General features: G+C 39.3%; 1 protein-coding gene across 2 annotated transcripts in view; it reads right to left on the reverse strand.

Annotated features, from left to right (window-relative positions):
* WDR19 (WD repeat domain 19) overlaps window positions 1-22,785 on the reverse strand; it is a 108,455-nt gene that overhangs the window by 10,275 nt on the left and 75,395 nt on the right. For both annotated transcript variants that reach the window (XM_084626148.1, XM_084626147.1), the window contains 10 exons: window positions 21,728-21,785; window positions 20,591-20,731; window positions 20,420-20,502; window positions 18,346-18,429; window positions 13,385-13,531; window positions 10,385-10,509; window positions 9,268-9,380; window positions 8,026-8,094; window positions 7,375-7,452; window positions 1,118-1,214 (listed from right to left, as the gene is read on the reverse strand). In XM_084626148.1, coding sequence (XP_084482274.1) covers window positions 1,118-1,214; window positions 7,375-7,452; window positions 8,026-8,094; window positions 9,268-9,380; window positions 10,385-10,509; window positions 13,385-13,531; window positions 18,346-18,429; window positions 20,420-20,502; window positions 20,591-20,731; window positions 21,728-21,785 — 995 coding nt within the window. The remainder of the gene's footprint in view (window positions 1-1,117; window positions 1,215-7,374; window positions 7,453-8,025; window positions 8,095-9,267; window positions 9,381-10,384; window positions 10,510-13,384; window positions 13,532-18,345; window positions 18,430-20,419; window positions 20,503-20,590; window positions 20,732-21,727; window positions 21,786-22,785) is intronic.

Consider the following 22,785-nt stretch of genomic DNA (forward strand, 5'->3'; position numbering starts at 1 on the left):
ACCATGAGCACAAAACTGTTTTTCACTGCTGTAGCGTAGCAGACCTTTGACACTCAGTGCCAAAGAGTTTGAGAATTTCCAGCCCATTGCAGAGCAGCAGACAGATAGCTGTTAACTTGCCCAAAACGTGATTGTCCTCCTTGTCCCTGAGGCTGCCGTTTTTCTTTTAAAAACATTTCCTTTGACTTATTTTAAATGAAAAGAAAATAGAAAGTTATTCTAGGACCGTTGCCTGGACTGGAGCAGGGAGCAGCCAATGGAGGAGATACACTATTTTGCTTCCCCAACCCCTTCCTCATTCATTTTATTTTTTTCTCCCCTCTATCTAAAATCTAACCAACCATTTAGAAAAAACAAGTTGCACAAAAAAAAGAACCTTTGGAAGTCTGTTCTTTTAAAAACAATCATTACAGACGAAACTCCTATTAAAATCAGTGTTTGATGTAGCTAAGGACTGGAGGATCAGTCCCTAAATTAGAAGCCATGGCTACCAGCAACTGCAATTAAGGAATAGTCTCCATTATGGGGAAAAGTGAAGCTCTGGGTAGTCTCTACTAATAAATCTACTGGGAATGGAATAAAAGAAACTAAGAGACTCTCTCCATGAGTTTCCAGTCTCACTTTCCAAAGGGCTCCACTTACCACTGTCACTATGGGTACATCTATACTGCAGTTAAAAACCCACTCAAGCTTGTGCTAAGGGGCTGTTTAATTGTGGTGTAAACATTTTGGCTCAGGTTAGAGCCCAGGCACTACGATCTTGTAAAGTGCGAGGGTCTGCCTGCAGCCCAAGCCAGAATGTCTACACTGCATTTAAACAGCCCCTTAGCCCAAGTCAGGTGGCACGGGCCAGCCACAGGCTTTTAATTACAGTGTATACACACCCTATAAGAGTGCTTTAAACTCATAATGCCAACTTCACACTTCCAAATAAAGACTGGATATAAGAGAAAATCGTTAGTGCACACAAGAAGGTGGTCTTTCTAAAATTCATATATGCCCTTCTTTAAGCACACTCCTACAAGCAGTAGTATCTAAAATATTGCTGGATTGGAAAATGAAATCTTGTTGTCACATCAGTAAAAACAGAATGAAGTAAGAGTATTGAGTGACCTACCTGCAGACTGCTCCTCCCTGGCAATTATTATGGCAGTTCGGGCAGCTTCTCTGTATTGCTTTAGTGCCATGTACAAGCGGAACAGATACTTGGCATCCTTAATCAGAACAACACAAAAGTAATTTTGCTGATGGAATATATACTGCTGTATCACCTTCTAGATCTCGACCTCTCTCCATCTCAAGCAAATGTCAAGAGGCAGTTCAGATTTGTCTGTGAACTCTGTGGCTTGACCATACCCTGTCTGCCTGTGCATCGTGTTCTTTGCCTGTGGCAGTGCAAACAAAACTGTGATTCAGTACTCCTACTTCTTTCATTGCTAAACTAGCTAGCTTTTAAAATATTTTTGGGTGGAAGTGGTGTGCAGAAATCTCTCTCCCTTTCTCTCCATCAAGGAGAAATTTTTACTGGACCTCCACCCCTTGATTAAGATTGTTTCTAAACTTCTTCTCAATAAGTCCCAAACTGCTCTTGGATTGAGGAAAAGGTTAGTTTCAGGAAGGAAACTAATCAGGGAAATTTTTCCATTCTTAATAAACGGTACATGAAAATACAGTTGAAAGAGACCCCTCTTTCAGCTGGAATGTAACATTAATGTAAATCTGCTGATATATGAAAACTTCTAAAATACATAATCTGCTTAAAAAAAGTTGAAGAGAAAGTACACTGATCATGAGGTGACTAATAATGAAGAAATTGGACACTGATTCAGCTACATTGTTCCAGTAATGTCAGATCTAGTCAATCATTGAAGTTTCTGAAAGTTACCTATGGGTTTTATTTCTGCTTTTTGGTATTCTACAGTAAATTTGTAGTGGAGGAGCAATTATGGGGGGAGGAAAAAAAAGGTATCATTTGTATCTTACAATAACCCTTTAAATAATTATAATTGAGTTGTAATTAAAACTATTATAGAAAAAGTACTGATGCTAAAATGTTGACCTTGAAATTCTGTTCTGTATGGCCCATTGCAATAGCCCTTAATTCAGTAGAAGATAAAGAACAATGGATTAAAATTACTCCTTTTTTTAAAATAGTACATTTATTAGGGAGACAAACAGCTTACCACTGAATTTACTAATATTTTATCAAAGTAGTTTAAGTATGTTTGTACATATGTGCAAGTATGCACTTTCAAGATTTAATTTTTTTATATGCACCTGAATTTGTTTTTTTCCCCTAATTAAAATATACTATGGTTAAAATTTTCATCCTAGCCTTAGCTGCACCAGCAAAACAACAACAAGGAAGTCTAAGTTGATCAGAATCAGGAAGCCTGCAGGAGAGTGCGTGAGTCCACTGGATTTATCATGAAATAAAAGGAGCAATTTAAGGAGGATAAGGGCAGTGTAGAGAAGTTTAGATGATTTTTTTAAATCAGTCTTCACCACAGAGGAAGTTGGAGAGACCTTCTCTTTTCAGGTAATAAATATGATGTACTATCAGATACTGAGGTATCAAAAAGGTTGTGCTGGAATAAGATGAGAATAAATTAATACCAGATTCTGCCACCCTTACACAAAATAGTACTCTGCCAGAAACCCCTTTGAAATCAGCGGTACTTCTCATGGACTAAGATACTATTTTGCTTGAGTAAGGGTGATAAAACCCAGCCATTAAAGAGTAATAAGTCACCAGAGCCAGACGGTATACATCCAAGGGTATGTCTACATTACAATTAAACACCTGTGGCTGGCCTGGGTTTTAACTGCAGTGTAGACAGACCCCAAGAGATGAGAAGGAATTTAAGAAATAAGAGGCTGAGCTGCTATGAAAAATATGTAATCATTAAAGTCAGCTACTATACCAGAGGACTAGAGGGTAGCAAAGGTATCAATCGATCTTTAAAATAAGTGGTAAGGGGTAATCTTAGACATTACAGCCCAGCAAGTCTTACTTCAGTACCAGGAAAATTGGGTGAATAATTAAAAAAACCAAAATTCTAGAACACTTAGATGAATGTGATATGATAGCAGCAAATCATATCATGCTCGGTAAAGGCAAATCATGCTCTAATAAACTACTAAAATTCTCTAAGTAGCAGCAACAAATAAAGGATAAGAGAGAACTAGCTGGCAATTTACATGGACTTTCAAAATGCCTTTGAAAAAAAGCCCTCACAAGAGTTTATTAAGGAAACTAAGTAGTGAGGGAATGAGAAGCTAAGTATTTTCATGAATTAGAAACGAAGGACATAAAACAAAGCAGAAGTAAATGATCAATTTTTGTAATGGGAAAAGACTAATCGCAAAGTGTCACAAGGTCTTTGCGAAGGCCAGTGTTATGGATATATTTTTTACTGCACTGGAAAGGGTAGTGAACAAATGGGTAGAATTTGCAGATGACACAACAATATTTAGGTTAGTCAAGAAGGAAGAAAACTGACAAAGGACAAAACTAGACAAGTTGGCACAGTGACAGCAGATGAAATCAATGCTGACATGCAAGGTATTGCAAATAGGAAAGAATAGTCTGAATTACTTATACACATTGCTGGGTTCTAAATTAACTAAAATCCACTCATCTAAAAAGACCTGGGTAGCATTATAGACAGTTCAACAGAAACCTCTGCCCAATTTGCAGGAGTAATAAAAACAAAAAGCATTAGGATATATATAGAATGGGATAGAAAATATGATAATGGTATTATGTAAATCAATGGTGTACCCACCCCCAGAATAATGTGTTCAGCATATCTCAAAAAATACATTGTGGAAACAGAGGGAGTTTAGAGAAAGGTGAGAAAATTGTTAAAAGCATGGAGAAACTTCCATATAAGGAAGAGACTGAAAAGATTATGACTCTTCAACTGAGGCAGGAGACAAATAAGAGGGACATGACAGAGGTTAACAAAATAGAGACTTGCATACCCTCTCTCACAACAACAACAAAAATCAATGGAGATTGAAAAGAGACATGAAAACTGACAATGGGAAATATAATTTTACATAACACATATTTAACCTGAGGAACTCACTTCCACAAAGGCTAATAACTTAATGAGATTTTAAAAAATTAGATATTTATTTATATAGATAATGAAACTATCTACAGTTGCATGAGATATGATAATATATTGTATTAGATGGGACAATGCAATCATTAATTGACTAGCGTTAGGAATAAAATTCTCCTATCATCAGGTTATTACTTAATTGTCCATGACATGGTTTTTTGTACCTTCCTCCAAAACATCATCGGACCACTGCCCTGACCTGGTATAGTGTTTCCTATATCCCTCACTGTGGATGCAATTAAGGTAACATATCTAAATGACTCCAATTGTGTCTACAAATAATTGAAGATGTAAAAATAAATTGAGTCCAGTTTATTTTAAATATGGTCTTAAATGTTTTCATTTTTATATAGTATGCTTTTTAAAAATTAGAGAAAACAGTTTTAAATAGAAAATATCCTTCTTAGAACTTTTGGAAAACATATTATTAATATTCAATAGACCATTACTTCCTTTTTATTGGAATTTGGCAACTTTACAGAATTTTGTTTTCAGGGTTGCTTGTTTTCAATTTTTAAAACATTTTTGTATTTAAAAAATAAACACAGAACAGCAGAATCTTGTTAATTAACACTAGGAGATATGCATTTTAGTAAGCAAACAACCAGGATATAAATCAAAGATATTGGATCACAATCCTTGTGTCTTAATTCTGACAAGCGTAGTTTAGTATTATATGTAATACCTTTATTAATATATTATATTAGAATACAAAGGGTATAAAAACATTTTGTTAAACATAGTAAAGACTTAGTAATATAACACCTCACTACAGCCTTGTGCTATTAACTCTTTATAGAGAAGTGGAGTGAGACAACCAGGCTGTTGTGAGAATTATCCAGTTTGGGAATAAGTGAAGAGAAGATTAACAAATTTCTGCCATATGGCTACTTCAATTTAGATTTTATCTTCAGTGAAATAAAGATTCTACCATCTAAAAGATGTTATTCTATAAAAATGTGATTCAGATTGCCTGAGAATTTCAGTGAGGCATTTGCCTCTACACCATAATGAAGTTAAAAATTATTTGTTTTTTCTTTAATAAGTTACTATGATTTGATAAAGTAAAATGATGTTACTCACTGAGAGAGACTATGGCAGATGGGGTAAAGCATTCAGAAGAACAAGAAAGAGCTTTTAAATGAGGAAAAGAATGCCCTTCATACAAGTTGCAAAACAATGTTAAACATTACAAGTGTATTCACACAGTGCTATGTTTTATAAAAAAATTAAACCCTTAGAACTGGTTCTCAAACTTTTTCATATTGTGGGTCACTTCCAATTCCCCATCCCACGCATTCCCTGAGGCAACCAGGTTGCTTGGTTGTGGTTTACAGAAAAAATAGTATAAAGACAGGATGTGACAGTCAGTCCACGTCCCACTCACAGTTTATATCTGTGTACCAGATCTCCCATCACAGCCCTTACAGTTCTAATCTCTCCAGGTCACTTTGCAATTGGATTCTGTCCTCTTGAGTGTATGTTTCCTCTACAATTTTGGTGTCATCCAAATGTCTGATGAAAGGTAACATTACATCAAAACAGCACCCAACAAAAGACAGATAAAGCAGCTGCTCAAAGTGTAGAGATGTTTTTTTTAAATTAAAAAAAAAATATGTCGTTAAGTGCCCAAAGGACCAAATCCTGGCCCTAGAATACAGCACAGCAAAGAAGAGGCCAGAGCTCTACAACCTCACTATAGAGTTGCAAACCACAACTAGAATTCAGTGGCAACTACATGTCATCTCTACAGCTGTCAAACCCAGCTCCATGCCTACACAGTATAATTTGTGATTCTGAATTTACAGGACTGTGGCGATTACACCATGGAAGCCCTGCAGAGTCTTTCTGATACAATGTATGTTTGGGAGCAAGTGCCTTCTGTACTCAGCCACAGAGGATCTTAGAGAACCTGAATTACCCAAAGATTACCACCATCTGATGGCTGTTAGCAATGCTAGTTTATTTTAAAACCTACATGAAAAATAATACGGGCAAAATTCTTTTCTCAGATCCATACTGCAGATCTACACTCCTAGATTTTGCTCACATAGTTGGTGGTTTGCACATGTATGGAAATCAAGGTACTGAAGTAGAGATTGGTTGTGTGGATATGAGAAGAGAATTTCACCTCTGAAGACATTGTAATTTCTCGTCTCTCATCCCTTTACCCTGAAATATATTTGGTATTCTCTGTCTTCCTTTTAACATCAGCCCTATGGCATTAACAAGCAGGATTAACAACATTGGTTAACATAACTAACCAAGCACACAAACATGACAACTAATACAAAAAAAATAGCACATATAAGGGGAAGACGGACTAGTACAGCCTACTACTGTAGTCTACCAGTTCCCAGTGCCTGCATCTCTACCTGTGGTAGGAGAAGTGACCTATAGACTTCAAAAGAAGCTCTATTTAGTCCTCTTTGTATAAAGGATGCGGGGTATGAAATGGGGTCTCCCAGAAGGGAGATAGAAGCAAAAATTCATAAAGCTCCTGCAGGAATGTAATGGTGGTGTTGGTGGCCTGTGATATACAAGAGGTCAGACCAGAAGGTCTGGTGATCCCTACTGACCTTAAACTCTATGACCTCATAAAGACTTCCCATAAGCCACAATAAAAAATAAACATCTACAATATTTTATATTCTTAGTGTTAAATAACTGAGTATTCTATATATATAAAGTATGCCATTAAAAACTCAAGATATGGGTTTGCTAATCTTTAGTTTTCTTTTTACCGTAAACGCTTTATGTAGTTGTGTACAGATCACATATGGAATTGTACATCCCAGCACAGTGCAATTAATTTTTTATCTAAGATCAAGTATAGTTAGGGAAACCATACCCCGTATTTGCAGTTGGAATTGACTGTAATAAATCATTTTCAACTTTGAAAATGGTATGATATTAGATAATGAAGTACAAAAATAAAGGGCCAGATTTTCAAAAAAAGCTCAGCTTCCATTTAGGTATCTAAATGAAGTAGCCAGATTTCCAAATAACTACAGAACCCATTGTTCCACATATTAATGGAAGATGCTTCACAGTGAGCCTTTTGAAAATCTGATCATTTAATTTAGGAACTTAAATGGGAGCTGAGCACTTTACTTTTTTTGGATATATAAAAATAGTTCTGGACAATGTACATCTACTAGGTTTCTGAAGGGCAAAAAAATAAAAGAAATCATCCTATAGAACAGAAACTGGAGAAAAAAGAGTGATAGGAATATAGTACCTTGGGCATACCATCACTCTCCCCCATAAGGTAGTCTATCAGCTGATTAGTTAGTGCTTCATCTTTTGCCTGCCCCACCTATTAAATAAAGACAGAGGAAAAATGTCAACATGCACCTGAAATACGGGGAAAAAGAATTAGATTTCCCTATAGAAAACCTTTGAACTTAGAGATATTTAAAACATGTATTTACCGGTGTTATATACTCAAAATGCAGTAAAGTAGGTATCTATTTGGTTGATCAGCTTCTCTTTGACATGGTGAATCCATGCTGAAAATCTAACACACTATGGCAAAGATGTCATAAACTACTACCCATTTAACAAGTTTTTAAATAGCATCCATTAAATATTAACAAATATTAACTTTGGTCTGTCTCAGTGTGGCCATTCTTATGTTCTAGATTTGGAATTACAGATAGATATGTTATTTATATTCCCTTCTTTCAGGACCAGTGCTAAGAAAATTATTTGGGATGGCATCAGGAACTTTTTACCTTAGCCCTTGCTTTTACTCTTTCAGCTTCCTCCTTACATCTATAAGCTATTCAAACTCTGCTAAACACTAGGATGACATCATTACAGTAGAGACACAGATTACTTGAAAAGCAGGCTGAATACTCAATTTCTTAGATTTATCCATGTTTCTTACTGTTTCAATAGCCATTTCTATAGCCATGTTATCTTCTGTGCTTGGACTTTTCAGAAAGTGTTTTAGTGCCTGAAACAAAAATAGAAACACAGGGACATAACAGGTAAATGACATGGTATTTTCTTTAAAATTTTTTTCCCCTATTTTTGAAAAATTAGATTTTAATTCATCTAGTTCTGCAGCATCTGGGAAGGAAGGAGAAACATCCTTTGATTACATTAAACTTATGTGATCCCTGAGCACATGTTGAGAGCATTTATGTTGTTTCATGTGAATCTGAAGTTAACGGAGTCAAAAAGTAGTGAAAATGACCAATAGGGATGATCACACCGGGACCATGGGAGTACACAGGCATCAGCTGCTGTCCCAAAAACTGCTGTAGGAAAAATTATACTGATGAAGTCTTTCTGAAGGGCTTGCTGGACAGTTACAATCCAGCACACCATCTATACCCACCTCCTTGGTTCCTCCTCATTCCCATGGCCCCATCAGAATTGCAGCAGCATTCACAGCCTAGTCCTGGCACATTTCTTCTCAGCACTGACAGCCAGCAATGAGAGGAGAACTGTTCTACTGGGGCATTACAGAGTGCCGCAACCAAGGGTTAATGGGGCACTGGCTCACTGGGAAAAGCAGGTCACCTACTATGTTCCTACCCCAGCAGTTGGTAATTTTCAAAAATTCGTAACCTTGCTTTTTTGCTCTCAGGACATAAACATTCTGCTTAATATGCAGCAGCTGACACACTCAACTTGTAACCAGTCTATGAGAAATATGCTAATTTGCATACTCTTTCGTTTAAAAATTGTGTTTCAATAAGCTACAGAATTTAATCAATGAATGAGCTTTTTCTAAAACTTAACATTCAGACAAGCAAGTAAACAGTAACTAAACTAACTATGTTCATGTATCAGTTAGAGATATATTATGTCTATGATCCATATGAAGCTTCTACTGCTGTCAATAAGAAATATGTGCACAGCCGAATAACGGAATATATAGCACTCACCCTTTATTCATTTTCTATTTAATGGAAGAAATAATTTCCTCTAAGTTTTGTTGTAGGTAGGACTATAATATTTTTTCTTTTGATTGCATCAATGTGAAATAAGAGGAAGCAGGTAAAAAGCCTATTTTTTTTCTGATCTGTAGGAAGTGTAAAAATCTTGGAATCCAGTGTTTTGCACAACCATTGCTACGCACATTTAAATACTGTTGCTGTTTTACAATCTGAATACTAACCCGGGCATACTGACCGCACAGCAAAAAGAACTTGCCCGCCTGAAAATGTTTTTTTTCTCCTTCAAAGTATAGTGCAATACTCTGATAGTCTTCATTGGTAGTATTCTCAGAACCTGCAACACAGACACTAAGGTGAGCAAAACTCTTCTCATGAAACAAAGGTTTATAGATCCCGTCAAAGAGGCAAACCACGTATTTCACATTTTTGGCTTTTGGTTTTCAAACAAAATAGGAGCCAGCTGGATTTATAACTTCTGTTTTGCACAGTTTATACCTACTTAATGTGCCACATTTGATCTTTGAGAAAGGACTAATGACTAAGGCTACGTTTTAGTCATGGATATTTTTAGTAAAAAAGTCATGGACAGGTCAATTCACGGTCTCTGACCTGTCCATGACTTTTACTAAAAATACCCGTGACTAAAACTTGGGGAGGGGGAGGTGCAGCGGCCCGTGGCCCAGGACCCCCGCTGGTGCTGGAGGGGTGCGGGTGGTGGCGCACAGCCCAGGACCCCTGCTGGTGCTGGGGCAGGGGGATGTTGGCAAAGCCGGCAGGCTCCCAACCTAGCTCTGCGCCTCCCCACACCCAGCAGCAGCAGAGTTGGGGTATGGGAGGGGGCAGGGGAACAGGATGGGGTGAGGCAGGCTGTGGGTGGTGCTTACCTGGGGGGTCCCCAGAAGTGACGACATCCCCCTTGCTCAGCTGCTAGGTGAAGGTGTGGCCAGGCAGCTCTGCGTGCTGCCTCCGCCCAGAGCACTGGCTTCGCAGCTCCCTTTGGCTGGGAATCGTGGCCAATGGGAACTGCGGGGGCGGTGCCTGCAAGCGCATCAGCTGCTGCAGAAGTCACAGAATCCGTGACAAACTCGCAGCCTTACTAATGACTTACTGGACAAATTCTTTAATTTAGGTTTTACACCATAATGTAATTACCCTTGTTGTTTATTAGACAGTCAAATGGCATAACTGTGAACTGGTTCAGTGAGTTTTCCATTGCCTCCTGGTATTAATTTCACACAGCTGCACATTGTCATTACAGACTTCTCTATGTCTTTCTTCACAAATGGGCCATAGATTGCTAAAGAATTCCAAATAAAATTATTAAAATAGAATTCTCACCAATGATGTCAGCATAAATCTCCATCTTATTGTGCTGTTGGGCCAGTGTGAAAGCTTCATTATTACACTTGGACATGACCAGAAACTGGATGGCAGAACCATAGTCACCCAACTGCAGAAAGAATCTGATCAGAATAAACACATTAATACTTTTGTTAAATAACACAATAAACACATTCCAAATGTTTTCCAAAGAAAATCTCTTGTGCAAGGAGTGTGGCAACTGAGGGACCATTAAATCATTCTTCTAAATCTTCTAGTGTGCTCCTATTAGGATATGCATGTACCTTATGATAAACTAAGGCTTTTCAATTTGAAGCTTGCTTGTTTATAGTTTTCTAAATGATTCTAATCATTTGGGATAAAATTTTGTATGTTTATTGACAGGCCAGAAGTGAACTTTTTGGATGAAACTTTGGTAAATTTCTGTTTGGCCAATTTTGAGACATTCAAGTGCAAAAAGTGTTTTTCAGATGCCTTTTTCTAATGATATTTTCATATACTCTTTCTTCCATTTAAAACTTGACATTCGTTCTCAGTGAGGATTACTGATTTTGAAATATACTTTAAAAATAATAAAGCTGAAGTTCTCATTGTTTCACATCATCTGTCCAATTATGTTCCTTATGCATAGAGTGTGATGTTCTTGATATGCACCCAGGGAACCATACATGGCACTTTGAACTGAATGGATATTTACTGCTTTTGTTTGTTTGTGTGATTGTATGTAAGAGTAAGAACGTGCAAACTTGTGCACTCAGAGTGAAATTCACTCCCCTTGTGTAGAAACCAGAGAATGCAGGGAGGATGTAGTGATGAAATACACTTCCCCTCCCACTCCCAAACCAAGGTCCGTGTGCAGGGCTCCAGTAGCAGCCACAACCCCAATGCAATGGTTCTACAGGATACTGGGACCACTGGATCTGCAAAAACACAAACTGGAGTTGGTTGCCATGGCCTTCCTTTGTCTCTGAAGGCACCTTCCACACATGTCCTGCAATGACTAGTACAGTGACTAGCTCCATGGCATGCAACAGGCAGCTTATTTGGCTACCCAGCAGACTAACCTTGTACAGAATAGAGCTTACATGGTGCAAATAGACTTGCAGTGGTCCTCAACACCACGAGTGAATATCACCCTCGGTTTGCAAATTTTAAGTTTAACTGACTAGCACAAGCTTTGGCCCTACATAAAGCTATAGATGTGCTAAAATGAGTATTCTAGAGGCTTAAAAAAAAAAAGCCCCCACCTTTCAGTGCTCAACTCAGGGATTATGAAGTGTTGCACTATACAAAAAACACAGATTCAGATTTATGATAATAACCTAGAGATGCCCCTTCTATGCGCCATAAGGCTTTATGGAAATATACTTATGTATGTATATATGACATAACTAGAATGTGTTTTATGCTACATATGCCATGTAACATATCTCTGTAAAGGTTATGATCTACGGAATCTATTAATCCTATTTGTATGCATGTATCATTTTTGTATTCGAAGTTATGAATATTGGCTGCATACTTGTTTGATTCTAAGTAGGGTTTAGTGAAGCAGTTGGTCAGCTTCCTGAGAAAAGACTATTCTCAGTAAGTGCCCAGTCAAGAAGCCCTTAAGCCAACAATGAACGTGGAGATGCCCATCCACATCTGGGCTTTCCCAGGAATGTGGCTTGGTTGGTAAGGAACTCAGTCATGCATGGACATGTGACTTGCCCAGGTGACTCCAAAACTCCATTTTGTAGCTAGACTTTGCATAAGAGAGAGGAGGGGGTCTTCACCCACAAGAGAAAGTCTATTTAAAGCCCCGGGAGACCCCTCCATTTTGTCTTCAGCTGGCTACAGCGCCTCTCCACCCCCAAAGATACCTGAAAGAAACTGGAACAAAGGACGGTAACTACAGGGGGTGTGAGTGATTGCTGGACCCAGACTAGAGGAGGCTAGTCTGTAAAAGAGGCTTACTGGAACATCTCTGAGGGTGAGATTTTATCGGTATTCAGCTTCTTACTGTATTAGCATAGATTTGCGGGTTTTATTTTGTTTTGCTTGGTAATTCACTTTGTTCTGCCTGTTACTACTTGGAAACACTTTAAATCCTACTTTCTGTATTTAATAAAACTACTTATTAATTAACCCAGAGTATATATTAATACCTGGTGGGCGGGGTGCAAACAGCTGTGCATATCTCTCTATCAGTGTTATAGAGGGTGAACAATTTATGAGTTTACCCTGTATAAGCTTTATACAGGGTAAAACGGATTTATTTGGGGTTTGGACCCTATTGGGAGTTGGGCATCTGAGTGTTAAAGACAGGAACACTTCTTAAGTTGCTTTCAGTTACGTCTGCAGCTCTGGGGCACGTGGTTCAGACCCAGGGTCTGTGTTGGAGCAGACTGGCGTGTCTGGCTCAGCAAGACAGGGTGCTGGAGTCTCAAGTTGGCAGGGAAGGCAGGGGCAGAAGTAGTCTTGGCACAACAGTTGGCAGTCCCAAGGGGCTCTCTGTGATCCAACCCATCACACCCACCCCATAAATTAAAATATACAATACAAAATAAAATAAAAAAGAATATCCCTCCCAGATACCAGGTAATGATAAGAGAATTTAATATAACTCAAATAATAAATATGCTTTACATGGTTACAAGCTAGAAGACATGAATCAAGCAAAAGAAATCTGTTGATAAGAATGGACAGACACTCAAGACTTCTACAGTAAGAAAAGCAAACAGAAGACTGGACTGTATCAACAAATTAATAGAGAAGACATCCAAAAAACCGAATAGCCCTTTGTAAAAGTGAAACCTCTCTGTGGATGGACTAGAGGGCTTACTATTTACATCTAATTTTTTAATCACTTCTAGTGTACTGAGCATAATTCTAGCACTTGGCAAAAAATATAGAAGAGGGCAACAAGGATGATGGCATGAGAGGTTATAAAGAAGTAATGTTAGGAAAGTTAGGTTTGTAAATCTATCTAATGTAACTACAGTACTGTATTACCTGGCTACCATCTTGGCTCCATCGAGAGACTGTGTTTCCCTGACAATACTAACAGCTTTTTCAGGATTGTTAAGATGATCCAAATATAGCCGGATTACATTGTCCCATTGTTTGGCATTCTCATAAGCCACAACCGCTTCCTTGTATCTGCAAAATGACGATGTCCACATTTTACATTCAAGCTTTCTTGGCTTTGTTAGGAATTCTTTACAATATTCTATGCAAGCGACTCATAACATTTTACACCTGAGAAGTTATGCTGTGAAACCAAGTTGTTGTTTGTTTAGGAAATTTGTTTATTAGATGTACACCCCTTTTGAACTCTTCTTTTATTGGGATGGATAATGGCAGTAGGAAGACAGACAACACTTCATACAATACCATCTTTTGACTCACCTTGAAAGACAAGCAGCATTATCAGTCTACATACTTTATGAGGGTATCTACACAGTCATCTAAACTGGCAAGTTAGCCACGTCAAACTGGTTTTGAATAATAGCTACTATTCAACATTTAACAAGAAGAAAAAATGGTTACTAACCTTTCATAATGGTTGTTCAAGAGGTGTTGCTTATGTCCATCCCATGTTAGGTGTGTGTTCTCACTACATGCACCGGTGCCGGAAGTTTTTCCCTCAATGGTATCCGTAGGGGACCAACTCTGGCACCCTCTGGAGTGGTGCACATGTGTGCTGGTGTAAGGGGCACTGCTGGCCCCCTCCCTCCCTCAATTCCTTCTTACCGGAACTCCGACAGTGGGGAAGGAGGGTGGGTCATGGAATGGGCATGAGCAACACATCTCGAAGAACAACAGTTACGAAAGGTTGGTAACTGTTTTTTCTTCTTTGAGTGATTGCTCATTTCCGTTCCATGTTAGGTGACTCCCAAGCAGTATCCCCTGTGTGTCGATTGCAACACAGCTCTGTCAAAGGCAGCCTCATCTCTAGCCTGCTGGGTGATGGCATAGTGGGTCGTGAAGGTATGCACCAACGACAATGTTGCGGCCCTGCAGATATTCTGGATAGGGACTTGTGCCAGGAAGGCTGCCAATGATGCCTGAGCTCTGGCGTCACTATCTGCTGAGGTACAACTTGCGCCAGTTCATAACAAGTGCGAATGTAGGTGGTAATCCAAGACAAAAGCCCTTGAGAAGACACGGGGAGGCCTTTCATTCTGTTGGCCACCGCGATGAAGAATTGAGTTGATTTACAGAAGGACTTAGTGCGCTCTAAGGAAAAGACCAGAGCCTGCCCGACGTCAAGGGTGTGCATATGTCTCTCCTCGTTCGACGCGCGAGGCTTCAGGAAGAAAATGGGGAGAAATATGTCCTGGTTAATATGGAAAATCGACACCACCTTTGGCAGGAAAGCCGGGTGGACATACAACTGAACCTTGTCCTTGTAGAACACCGATGTAAGGGCTTTAATCTCTGATACCTGCCTCGCTGAAGTGATAGCCACACAGAAGGCAACTTTCCAAGATAGATGTGAAAGAGATGCTTTAAATGAAGCTTTACCACCTGTTCATGAATGGGGAGTACCACCGTGGATGGGAGCAGTGCTCCGAGCTCTGAGAGCAGTGCTCTGAGTCTGGTGACTGGGAATGGGATGGATGGGAGCGCTGCTTTGACCCAGACGATTGGTACCGCGAGTCTGGAGATCTGCACCTCGGTACCAGCTGGGATCGACTTTGCCGTGGCCCCGATGGAGTCCCTTATCCTGGGGAGCAATATCTCCTCTCTGGAGACCGGCGCCATTCTGGGGACCGATGGCATGCTGAGGCCCTGTGTCAGCCATCAGGCAAGCGGTGCCATCCCACAGGGGACTGGTGCTGAGAGTCCCGTGAATGGGGCTGGGAACTTTGGTCGGTTTGGGCAGGTCAGAAGTGCATCCCCAGGGATTGGCACTTTGATGTCAACTGCCGCGGTGCCAGGGAGTGATGCCGCATAGACAGAGATCATGGCATGGATCCCAGTGCTGGCTTCCCCCTGGAGATGACCATGTCTTGGCACAGTGTCGGGGGCACCAGCAAAGACAATGTCTTTTTCAGCTTGGAAGGCCTCTGGCGTGGACAGGCTTTCCAGGTGCTGGGGCCTCTGCCACTACTCGTGGGGCCGGTGGATTCTTAGGAGGGCTGGCTGGCCTAGCCGGCGATGCAGGTGCCTGGCTGGGCTCCGGAGACTTTCTGCCCCAAAAGGGTCCCCAGACTTTCCCTTTCCCACATGGGATGTTGGGGAATGCCCTCCCCCGGGTGCCTCCTCTGCTTCTTAGCCGGGACTGTGACCGGCACCAGAAGGCCAGTGCCAGAGGTGCACTTTGCACTAATGCCGCTGTACTCGGTGCCAAGTCCAATTTTGGTGGCTCGAAGACTGTCACAAAGCCTGAATCATGATGAGCGCTCTCAGTCTTACATCCCACTCCTTTTTTGTTCTGGGCTTGAAGCTCTTACAAATGCAGCACTTATCGCTAATGTGGGCTTCTCCCAAACACTTCAAGCAACTTTGGTGAGGGCCACTGATCAGCATAGGCTTTCTACAGCCATCATAAGGCTTGAAACCTGGGGAACGGGGCATGTCCCGTCCCTGGGCTAAGTCCCACAGGGGACTATCTAACCTATCTACAACACTAACACACTAGTTATTAAAGAACAAAAGAACTACTTATCTAACTATTTATAACACTAAGAGAAAAAAACCACTGGGTAAGTAAGTGCTTGCCGAAGCAAGGAGATGTTCCAGCACCGTCACTGGCGGTAAGAAGGAATTGAGGGAGGGAGGGGGCCCCCAGCACCCCTTATACCTGCGATATGAGCGCCACTCCAGACGACACCAGAGCTTGTCCCCTACAGATAACACTGAGGAAAAAACTTCCAACGCCAGTGCATGTGGCGAGCACACACCTAACATGGAATGGACATTAGCAATCACTCAAAGAAGAACTCCCATTCTCTTCTAGTCAAACAAGTTACAATAGGACCTTCCTCATTCACACACTCTATTACTGGCATAAAAATAGTGGCCTCTGCTCACGTCACAAGAAATATTTAGCAGAAGATCACTGTAGTGAGTCCTCATAATACTAAGACTGTTATTGTCACAAAATATTTTGCAGTACACTTAATTGTATATTACAAATAGCAAAAACTATATTTTGTGTTTAAGTATCCTTGCTTTTGTGTTTGCTTCTCTAAACATTAATCAATAATTTACAAAGATTGTCCCTGTCTTTGTGTAAATGAGGTGCATTGTATTAATTTAGATGGGAATAAATAGGCTGAAATAGTCAAAGGTATTATCAGGACGCTGTTTCTATCCAACATTAAATAGTGTTAAACAAGGTTCAGGTTTGGAATAGAGACCCTAGCCTGCTTAGTACCATGGCAACTATAAAATTGAACAGTCTTATAACCTTTTATTAAAGATACAGAAAACAAAGGAAAACAGTTAAAGCATTTAAAACATAAAGTCTTAAGTAAGGCTTTCATTTTAACAACATTCCTTGTTTCCTTTGCCTTTAGCTATAGAGTTTTTAGAAGGAACTGTTGTTTGACAGTCTCTTATGCGGTAATAATGTTGGTAATAACTGTCCTTTTGGGGAAATGAAAAGATATTAGTTGAGCTGTTTGGGTTGCTGTTGCAAGTCCAATTCTGTTTCCTAGAAGACACACACAAGAGGGAAGAGAAAAGAACAGCGAAGATAGAAAAGATGCAGCTTTTGTGTCTGGTGTTGACTCCTATCTGCAACCACACTGCTGCGTGGGGAGGGGAAATGGCTGACTGTCTTAATAGCCACTGCGAGATCTGGCAAACTTGTACCAGCATCTTTAGGGCATTGCTTTTTGTCACCTCTTTCTGGTCACAGGGTAACAGCAATGTTACAAATAAGTCTTGCTTGGCTAAGCCAGATTCTTATTAAGCAGAAGGTAAAAGCAGAGGAACAGGAAAGAAGAAATATGGGGGGAGGGGAGGGTTTGAAGAAAGAAGACACACTGTGTGCGCGCGTGCATGTGAGAGACAGGGAGAGTCTCACATCCCAGGTAGCATTCAGAATTTAGCTGGAGCTGGTGGAGGTGGCAATGTCATCTGAATCCTCCTCTCTGGCCCAAACTGGTCAGCATCTTTCTCAGGATCAGTATAAGAGATCCCCACAGTGTTACAATAGATTACGGGGAATCAAGAGACTGTGGCAACTATGATCGTAAAGCCTGCTGCAGCAGTTTCTGGCAAACAGCTTCTTCCTCCTGAATTTCCCCAAAAAGTTTTCTCTTTTAAGGACTTCAAAAGGGCAGTGATGGGCAGAGTAGCCCATCCTCTCAATATTCTGATCATCAGTTAGCCCTAATTTTCAACACACCAATTTTCTTGTTTACCAGGCATGATCTTAACACAGTCCTTGAATTATATCAATAGCCTGAATTAGTACAAACAAAAAAGCCTATCTCCCTTTTCCACCTTTTCCCATCAATGTTTATTGTTATAGGTTATTGTGACATTTTGTGCCACTCACTTCTTACAGTTGCGCTCACAATGAAGGTAAATTTGGAGACCCAATTATTACAAACAGTGCTACTGTAATTTATTTTAAAAAGAAAAAACTGTTTGTTTCCCAGACTGTGATGACTAATCATAGCTTTTTATAAAAACTCAGGAGTCTTTAGAAGAAAAATAAACTTCAGCACATCACATCCACTGAACAAAGCTACAGTACTTAACAGCTTTAATGCTACTTTTAAAAAATAGCTTTTTAAAGTTTAACCCAAGGATAATCAATCAGAACTATTTCTTTCCTAATCAGCAGCATAATCTTTGTCTAGTATCAAGACGTTTGCATAACACTTGATTTTTATATTTTTCAACAAATACGTATTCACTACATATCCTAATTTTTTTATGAATAAAACTGTGAATATTAACATTCTGTAGCTTTAAACCCTTGACTATTTGATTCTGGAAATTAAACACACCTGCCATCTGCTTCTTTTGCCTTGGCATACTGCAGGTGTATCTTTGGAGACGATACACAAGGGAGAAGCTCACCAACCTTTGCCCTAGAAAACAAAGAGAATAAAGTAATCAAATAATAAATGTGATCTTTCTTTTTAATTTGTCTTCACCAAATAAAGTATATGCATATTTATAGAAATACTCGAGAGAAAAGAAAAAGGAACTTACAAAATGCATGTAGTATGAATACCAGCAACAACATGATCTTATTCTTTAGTAATAATTAAGACAAAAAAAAATTAGTATGTAAAAGTGATCTCATTTTTATTTACACGAACAAGGAAATTAATCATGATATTTTGCATTACAAATATGCTCTCTTCCGTTATATACAAGAGAAGCTTTGAAAGAGCTTCAAAGTTTTCAAAAATATGCACTTGCTACACGTCTAAAAACTATTAATTGGTTACTGTGCATTTTCAGGCCATTTTATGCTGTTGTGACAATGTAAAGGGGCCTTACAGAATTAGAATATCATTTCTTCCTTGTTTTAATTTTGGATGTGATCATACGCCCCATTATTCAGAGGTATTTAGCTATTTAGAAATCAGTGGAAGTTACGTGCCTAAATACTTCAGCTGATCTGGTCCGTAGTTTCTATTTGTGAAAAGTGCCAGACAGACCACGCTGGACTCTGCCGTACTCTCATTTATTCACAGAAAAGGCATAAAACTGATGACAGCAATGCAAGCTTTCCCTGCACTACCCCAATGTGTCTCAATTCTGACCTGGAGGAACTAGCTCTTGAGGAGAGGGTACATCTGTCTTTCTACCAATTCAATTATTGTTCGCTCTGCAGAGATTGCTAAGAGGAGTCCAATTATGGTGGCAATTCTATTATGTAAACACCTGCTCCCTAGGAACTGGACAAGGGCCAAGTTCATTTTGAAAATGACATTGAACAGCCATATGATGCTAAAACAAAAAGGAGTCCTTGTGGCACCTTAGAGACTAACGAATTTATTTGGGCATAAGCTTTCGTGGGCTATAACCCACTTCATCAGATGCATGGAGTGAAAAATTTAATAGGCAGGTATAAAAATACATCACATGAAAAGATGGGAGTTGCCTTACCATGTGTTGGGTCTGTGCTAACGAGGCCAATTCAGTTAGGGTGGATGTGGCCCATTCCCAACAGTTGACAAGAAGGGGTGAGTATCAACAGAGGGAAAAGTATTTTTTGCAGGAACTCAGCCACTCCCAGTCTTTATTCAGGTTTTTATTCAGAACTGGAATTAATTTGCAAACTTGACACTATCAAATTAGGTCTGAATGAAGACTGGGAGTGGCTGAGTCACTAGAAAAAATAATTTTCCCTCTGTTGACACTCACCCCTTCTTGTCAACTGTTGGGAATGGGGCACATCCACCCTGACTGAATTGGCCTCGTTCGCACCGACCCCCCACTTGGTAAGGCAACTCCCATCTTTTCATGTTTCTGTATATTTATACCTGCCTTCTGAATTTTTCACTCTATGCATCTGATGAAACGGGTTATAGCCCACAAAAGAGCTTATGCCCAAATAAATTTGTTAGTCTCTAAGATACCACAAGGACTCCTCGTTGTTTTTGCTGATACAGACCTGTGTTGAATTTGAACCAGCAGCCTAGAACTAAAAGGCTGTGTTGCACTCCCAGGTGTATCATCTTTTGTAAATCAAGAAGCTTTCATGAAATAAATATAATTAGGCAAGTAAAAGGATTCAAAGTGTGTAGTACACAAAGATTCTGAAAGCCCAGTTACAGAGTCAAGCTAAACATAACCAAGTAAAGAGAAGTTTGCTGATTAGCGTAGCTGTTGTTTGGGTTGGGTTTTTTTTAACAAAGTTTTGATTTACATCAACCCGTGTTTCTGAAGATTCAGAGTGTAAATCATACTTGACCTAGTCCCCAAGAAAAAGTCAGTAGACTGACTGTCATGTGAATTATGTGTCTGATTAATCAAGATGATCAGGGACTCCTATTCCTTTTCAAAGGGCACTACAATATAACCTGTTTTTCAAGGAACGTAAAACTGCACTAAAGCTGCACTTACCAGTTTTTACAGCGGATATATACTGACGCTGCCTTGTCATGATATTGCCCCTTTTCATATAGTTGGGCGGCTTCTGAAAATTGCTACAATAATGAAAATTATACAAATGTTTATTTATTTGTAACTGGGAATTCATCATGTTATTAATACTCTCTCTATTACTAGGGATACCTTCATACTCTCCAGAATGGCTCCACAGTCTCTCTTTAGCAGCCTGCTAGGATGTTTAATGGCTTGGTTAACCCCCCGACGAATGTCTCCCATTCGAATGGACATCTGAGCCACTCCAGCTAGGCAAGCTTCATCATGTTCCTGGTATTGGCGATCAAAAGTAAAGTGATAACTATATTTTCAGTACAAAAAGTATTGGTTTTACGGAAGCCATTGCAATTATTTCAACAACAGTGAAATGCATCAACCAGAAACGACCTGACCTCAGGTAAAGCTGTTCTTGTCTAGAAAATTTAAACCAGAGCCTTAAAAGGCAACAGTCAGTATTTATGATTAAATAATGGTGCCATTAATTGTGGAAAAGCCTATGTTTTCGTTGCTGGCTATATTTAGGTGACTTTCTTGTGAAGTTTCATCTAGTGTTTCACACTACATTCTATTTTTTGAAATAACTGACTAGGCCAGGTATACAGGACAAAGGTAAGTTTCAAAAAGAGACAAAGAAACAGAACAACACACCAAAACATATGTACAGAAAAAGACAGATGGGGAAATTACTTGCTTCTAATTGGACTTATCTCAAAGTACTAGCCCCAAATTCACACATTTGGTTTTAAAATATACATGAAAGCATTGCTATTTCGCTTGTTTTGAAAAATCTGACTATTCATTTTATTCTTCTTTACTGAACGATTGACTACACTAAAGGAGCAGAAATCTATATAAGTATCATATAAAAATATATTATTATTTTGGCACTGTCTCCTTTAATATTTACATAATTATTGTGAAATTGTTCAAATGGTAAAAATAATTTCCCAGTACTATAATCTTAATGCAGTACTGTTTTACATAAAGTAAGCCATTTTTCTCTGTGTATAAAATTACAGGAAAGACCAATATATCAATATTGTTCTTTGAAAAGGAAGAGAGTCAAATCATTTACAAAAAGAATCGCTAAGGTGCCACAAGTACTCCTTTTCTTTTTGCAATTACAGACTAACACGGCTGCTATTCTGAAACATATCGTTTACAGAAGAATACAAAATCCTGTATTTAAATAAACTGTCACAGAAGAATTCAGTGTACAATATATATTATAATTACTTGTATGCCACCATCATTGAAGAGTGTTACCTTATTGTCCCTTGTGATTCCCTTCTCATAGTGTGCCAAAGCATTCACATAATCACCCCTAAAAGAAAATAATAATATATGTGTAAAAATGTTTATTAATAGGAACAAGTTGCAGAGATATGAAGCCTGCATACATAGCTGACAAATAAATGGAATGGATCTCCTAATCAACTCTTATTAAAACACAGTTAATTCTGTGATCACATTTTTGGAGCATTTAATGTAAGCTGCAATTCTTTTTTGAGGTGGCCGCTGCATATTCCCATTTTGTGTGATTTGCACCCCTAGTGCTGCTGCATTTCCTTTGGGAACCTTCTGGAAAGCAGCATGTGTTGGGGCTGCATGAGCACCTTTTCATGACTCCCAACATTCAGAGCTAAGGTTACAAAAGTGCCATATGGTCAAAAATGCCTCAGTTCCCTCCTTTCTGTAGCCACCTGCAGGAATCTTCTCTCAGTATACAGGGTGATTTGGGGGATTTTGATCCAAAACTCCCTTAATTTCTAGGCTTAAATTGTGTTATAGTTACTTAGTAAGTGTTATGTAGTTTGTGCCACAACATATTTAGTTTTCACTTTGACCCTATGGGCCTTGAACCTTTTAATTATGGCTCACCAGGACTCTGTGGCTCAGACAAGAAGGGTGGAATTAAGCATGTGTGTCATGTCCCTTCATGTTTGGATATTAGGAAAATCTTTTTCACTAGGAGGGTGGTGAAGCACTGGAATGCGTTACCTAGGGAGGTGGTAGAATCTCCTTCCTTTGAGGTTTTTAAGGTCAGGCTTGACAAAGCCCTGGCTGGGATAATTTAGTTGGGGATTGGTACTGCTTTGAGCAGGGGGTTGGACTAGATGACCTCCTGAGGTCCCTTCCAACCCTGATATTCTATGATTCTATGTTCCAAGAAGAATAAGGAGTGAGTATGCACACCTGTCTCTTGGAGAAGCCTCTTTCCTAGATCACTTCTAGGCCTTTACACCTTGAGCTCAACAAGCAACGGAGGCTGATTTAAGAAAGAAGTATCCTATTTTGATACCACTAATGTTGACTGAATGATT

This window comes from Lepidochelys olivacea (assembly GCF_965140295.1).
Source record: "Lepidochelys olivacea isolate rLepOli2 genome assembly, chromosome: 4".
Taxonomy (NCBI): Eukaryota; Metazoa; Chordata; order Testudines; family Cheloniidae; genus Lepidochelys; species Lepidochelys olivacea.